Below are 5798 nucleotides of genomic sequence, written 5' to 3'. Positions count from 1 at the left end.
AGAACCATCAATTCGAGAATCAAAGAACCATCCAGAGACTTGTACCCACACCGCATTGATACTCAATGTAACTAGAATTTTGAATATTAATATATATTTATTTCAATTTTCTTTGTTCCCAGCCACCACGTAAGTTGTCACCTCCGACCACCACAACCATTGCATACACTACTTCTACATACAACCCACCTTATCAACAATCACTCGTTGATTCAATCCCTTCAGTGGTGAAATGTTCAACACATCCAATTGGAGAATCAAAAGACCATCCAAAGACTTGTACCCACACCACATTGATATTCAATGTAACTAGAATTTTGAATATTAATATATATTTAGTTTGATTTTATTTTTTCCCAGCCACCACGTAAATTTGTCACCTCCGACGACGACCACCGCAACCATTGCATACACTACTTCTACATACAACCCACCTTATCAACAATCACTCATTGATATTTTCCAACTGTAACCTTCCACGATGCCTTCACTATACTAAGCTATTACAGATACCATAGATATATGTACTTTCTAACATTACATCCAATATTGTTTTGTTTGGAGTTGGATCGAAAAGTCCAGTCCAATATCATGTCATATTAAAATCATGTCATATTGAAACGTGACGTTAACAACTACACAAGTATAATGAAATAAAGTTAATAAAGTTATGTCTTCACTATTATAATTTTTGACATAATGGTAATTGCTTGATGCTGACATATTTTGATTCCATTCATCATCCTTCCTGACAACAATTCTTGGTCTAAACACACACACAAACTCCAAATCTTTAGAGCAATACTATCAGCAATTTTTTGGGAGTTTTTGGACCCATGGAGGAGAGAGGAGAGAGGAGAGAGGTAAGAGAAAAACAAAATTTTGTAGCATAAGTGGCATTTTGTGGGCCCCATTGAAACCAAAAAAAATTAAAATAAGTATATATCAGTGAAGAAGTCCGCGGTATCTTGCAGTGTGCGTCATATACCATGCATATACCATGCATTACTGAAAAAGTCCGCGGTGTAGGAATCGAGCTCAATGAGTATCAAACCCGCAACCTCCACAAAGTAACGCACACCCCCAACCCACCAAGCCACCACTTATCTAGTACTACGTATATTGCTCCACGTATGCATGGGAAGTGCGCTAGAAGTAAAGTAGTGGAGAAAACACATGTGTGGCCAAGAATGAAGACAAGCTGATGCCGAAAATTTGTCAACCATCCAGAAGATCCCCAACACTATATAAGGGGCTTGATGTCTCCCTTTAGACATCATCTCTTGGTTCACTAAATCTTCCTTGGTCCAATGACTTTGATCTTAACCTTCAACCCATACACTAGGGTTAGGGTTCAATTCCTACCAGTAACATTATTATTTATAGTCCACTATTTAGGCTATGACTTGTATTGTTTATTTATTATTTGAACCACCATTTTGAGCCAGTATCTTGGGCTTTGTACGCACTCCTTTGGACCTAGAGCTCTGATCAATAATGCTACTATTTTCCTACCCCGTGACAAAACCTTCATGCATGTTATTTATTTATTGTTTTTTGAAACACATGTTCTATATTTGGTAGTATATCAAATAATAAAATAGAAGAGATATTACCTTGTAAAGAATCATAAGTATTTCAAAAGAAAAAAAATCAAATAACAAACTTTCAGTATAAAAAATAAAAAAATAAAAAAATCAGTATATTAGAAATGAGCATTTATCTACAATGTGAACCATGGTCGGGTGATGGTTCATAGTATAATTTGCCTTAAAACACCCTAATGGGCCTAACTAGATAATAATATTCATTAAGGGTCATAATATTACTCTTATTCAGTTTAGTTTAGAGGGTTACAAGTTTATTTATATTTATTTTTTGTTTAGTTAATATTCCTAATTTCATATTATTGCCTCATACTTCTATAGTTCTATTGGCCACTATTTAAGGGAATTGATGTCAAGCCAGGAGTGAGGAATGAATCAATTTGGTTATAAGATAGATGGTTGTGAAAACTCCAATCCTCCAAAGTTAGACCATGCCTGCTACTAAATACCTCAGTCCAAAAAAAACCCAAAAAAGATCTTACAACTAAATTAGTGCAACTCTCCCGTGAAACAAGTCAAATCAAGATGAAAATGTAACACTTATAATAAAAAAAAAAAAATACAATACTAATCAAGAATAAAATATTTGTTACTTGGGGGAAGTGTAATACTTTTGAAGAAAAATGTAATTCTTTTAAAACAAAATGTAAAAGTATTACACTTTCTGTTATAAATAACAAACAGTGTATTCCTAATTAGTATTACATTTTTCAGTATAAGTATTATATTTTCATCTTGACCCAACCTATTTCACGGACAAAGATCCGTGAGACAGTCTCACACAAGTTTTTGCCACAAAATTATTGTCACCTTAGAATGCTAATTGTAATATTAAAGGAGGTTAGTCCTATGGACTGCAGACTATCAAAATATTTCCTACTACAACCAAAGGATCTTCCCCAATCCACTGCCATTCAACGGATACCACTTTAAGAGAGTTTAATCATGTCTTTTTGATAAAAGATGAGGAAATGCAGGCTCTCAAAATTAAGGTATAGTATTAGACCTGCAGCAAAGGATGAATGAACCATGACCCGAAACCTCGTTTAACCAAGGATGAATGGACCAAGGTATGACCAAAAACACCGTTTAACCTAACTGCAAATCAATATGTTTGATGTACAATTGCTTGCACAAAACCCCACCCATCTTCAATATCAGGTCCCACCCAAAAGCCGGAAATAAGCATTTCAGTACAAGGACCTACATCAAAATTATGTGAAATGTGTAGCGGAAAACATGTTGTGTGTCTAAGGAAACAATGACGGCGCCTATTCACAGTGAGCATGCCTCGGTTCAAATAGTCGGTCATCAGAGTCTTCACTGTTGCATAAATGACCAAAAGCTATCAGCTTACGAGGATAGTTACATGAGATGGAGAAATTTACTTGAAAGTGCACAACATTTAACGCAAACCAATTTTTTCAATACAATTAGCTAAGAATAATAGGAAAATAGAAAGCACAAAAGGCTTCTTTTACTAGAAAAGCTTCACATCTTGCAGGAACCCATATTTCAGTTCTTCATATATAATAGAAGTCGGGATTTAGGATTAAGATCATAGAGAAAAATTAACCACTATTTCTCTATACTCTGCTTGAATGACGCTATTAAGGACTTCAGTTAATTCATACTCACTTTCAATGTGCTACTCAGATTCATAATTCAAACAATTTAACATAAAATTCAGAAAGACATGAAAGGATAACCTGCTGGACATTTTATTCGGAATAGAGACTTTTCACCCCTAGATCTCCTTTTATCAAGTCCCTATAACAGAAAATAAGATCATAACTCATAAGCATTCACATAACAAACTAAATCAAACATATTTCTTTTATCATGTCAGCAATTTGTAGTTTGCAGTTATCTCAAGGAATAGAATACCAATTGAAGAAATAATAGAAATCTATTCTACATTCTATCCATCCCAAATTGCATAAACAATATAGTGGAAAAATCTTTAAGCTGTATAAACAGAAGCCATTCCAAATTTTATGACTTAAAACTTTGAGTAGACAGATGTGACATTTGTGTGTAAGAAATAATGATAGAAGGAGAACATGTACCAGAACAAACAAAAAAAAAAAATGAAACTCTTATATGGATTTGTTTGGCAACCTAGCTTATAAGCTAGCTGAAAGCTGAAAAACTAATAGTTGAAGTTGAAAAGATAGTAGCTAATAAGCTAACTCATTGAAATTAAGATGTTTGGTAAAACTATTGATTAAATAATATGATAAGTGTAAAAAGAATAAAAGGACATTTTTATAAATTTTTATATTGATATATATTGCAATTTAAAGTCTAATATATATATATATATATATATATATATATATATATATATATATATATATATATATATATATGGAAGGGATCAGGTGCGAGTGGGGCTTTCTGTGCGGTTGTGCGGGTAGGCGTACGTTAAGCATTAATCTGACACACTTAAAAGTACAAAGCACACGCATTAAGCACACAAACAAAACACCTTAAGAACACAATCCCACGCACCTTAAGCACAAGCCTCACGCACCTTAAGCACAAGCCTCACGCACCTTAAGCACAAACACAGAACTCAGGCACCTTTTAGTTTCAACAACTACTCACATTAAGCACAAACCCACGCACGTTAAGCATAAAACTCAAGCACCTTAAGCACAAAACTCACGCACCTTAAGCACAAAACTCATGTACCTTAAAGTTTCAACAACAACTCACATTAAGTACACACTCACGCACATTAAGCACAAGACTCACGCACCTTAAGCACAAAACTCACGCACATTAAGCACAAAACTCACACACATTAAGCACAAAACTCAGTACACACTCACGCACATTAAACACAAACTTCACGCACCTTAAGCACAAGACTCATGCACCTTAAGTACAAAACTCACGCACATTAATCACCCGCACAACCGCACAGGAGACACTTACCCGCACCGGAACTTAATTATATATATATTTTTACCAAACATAGCTTATAGCTTATTTGTAGTTATAAACTCTAAAATAAACTCTACCAAACTGAAAAGCCTACATGACTCTAGAAACCATTATCAGAAATCTCCAGTTTATTCAAGAGATTAAACTCCTGATCCATTCCAAACAAAAATGAAGTTGAATCAACTTCAATAAAGGGTCCAAATTTTAAAATAAATAAACAAAATCCTATGTTACTAATTGTAAAATTGTCAGGTTGTTCTACAGACATCATGAGCCTTTCAGCATTATTCCAAAATTACAGCATATTTGTAAATGCATAAAAAATAAAAATAAGAAAAAATAAAAAAAAATAAAAAACTCACTAAGAAACACACAATGTCCATTCCCTAGTCCAGGGCCCAACCAGCTCCCTTTTCTACAAATATCAATTTCAGAGTTTTTTACCCGGCATCAAATATTTTAGCCAAAAATCAAGATTCAAGAATTTGACTACTACTAATAGATAACTAGCCAAACAAACAAAATTAAATAAGAAGGCAGGGTTATAGAAGAAGTAAGGGTCGAGGGTTAGTTCTATGCTGTTTTGGGTTCAAGAATTACCTGAATTGGAGGTTCGTGACTGTTCAGAAAAATATAGAAGTAGAGGGAGACCGCCATTGAGAAAGGATAACGGAGAGCTTTTCTTCTTCCGAAACTGCCCTTTGTTAGGGCCATTAGGTAACACTGTGTCACTGTATACATAATTTTATTTATATACTTTTTTAAACACTATAAAGTGGGATGGCAATTTCAATCGCCCGGCAGATGTTTACCCGAATTCACTCTGCATGGATCGGATTTTTTTGGGTGATGGTGGGCAATGGGTCGAGGGTGAGTCTTAAACAAGTAAACCCGCGGTGGGTCGGGTTGGATTCGGATTTTATGACAAAACCCGCTTAGAACTCCACCCGACCCACCATGTGTGTGTGTATATATATATATATATATATATATATATATATAATAGTAAAATATGTACTAGTATGTAGTTATTAATAAAATGATAAGTGGTGGGCACCCGCACCCGATGGAGGTGGGAGTGGGTTTTGAAAAAGTCCACCCGATGCGGGTTGGAGGTGGGGGTGGGTGGAGAAAATATATGGTGGGTCGGGTGATGGATGTAGCCTTTCCCGACCCACACCCGACCCATTGTCATCCCTACTATAAAGTACTGTTTTTTTTTTTAAAGATATAAATACT

The 5798-nt window shown here is 34.9% G+C and overlaps 1 protein-coding gene across 1 annotated transcript; it reads right to left on the bottom strand.

The window, feature by feature from the left end:
- Positions 1–2652: 2652 nt before the first annotated feature.
- LOC109181929 lies at positions 2653–5282 on the bottom strand. Its single transcript, XM_019331904.1, has 3 exons — positions 5160–5282; positions 3317–3377; positions 2653–2930 (listed from the first exon to the last, which is right to left on the bottom strand). The coding sequence occupies exons 1-3, from the start codon at positions 5271–5273 to the stop codon at positions 2713–2715; spliced, it is 393 nt and encodes a 130-aa protein (XP_019187449.1). The 5' UTR covers positions 5274–5282; the 3' UTR covers positions 2653–2712.
- Positions 5283–5798: the final 516 nt, after the last annotated feature.

This window comes from Ipomoea nil, unplaced genomic scaffold (genome assembly GCF_001879475.1).
Source record: "Ipomoea nil cultivar Tokyo-kokei standard unplaced genomic scaffold, Asagao_1.1 scaffold1043, whole genome shotgun sequence".
NCBI classification, from domain to species: domain Eukaryota; kingdom Viridiplantae; phylum Streptophyta; class Magnoliopsida; order Solanales; family Convolvulaceae; genus Ipomoea; species Ipomoea nil.
The sequence above is the reverse complement of the archived record's forward strand: the minus strand, read 5'-3'. Positions and strand labels throughout refer to the sequence as shown.

Coding starts and splice junctions, on each gene's coding strand:
- LOC109181929 (XM_019331904.1), bottom strand. CDS start 5,273: ATGGCCCTAACAAAGGGCAGTTTCGGAAGAAGAAAAGCTCTCCGTTAT. Junction 3,378..5,159: donor GTCACGAACCTCCAATTCAG/GTAATTCTTGAA, acceptor TTTCTGTTATAG/GGACTTGATAAAAGGAGATC. Junction 2,931..3,316: donor CCGAATAAAATGTCCAGCAG/GTTATCCTTTCA, acceptor TTTATGCAACAG/TGAAGACTCTGATGACCGAC.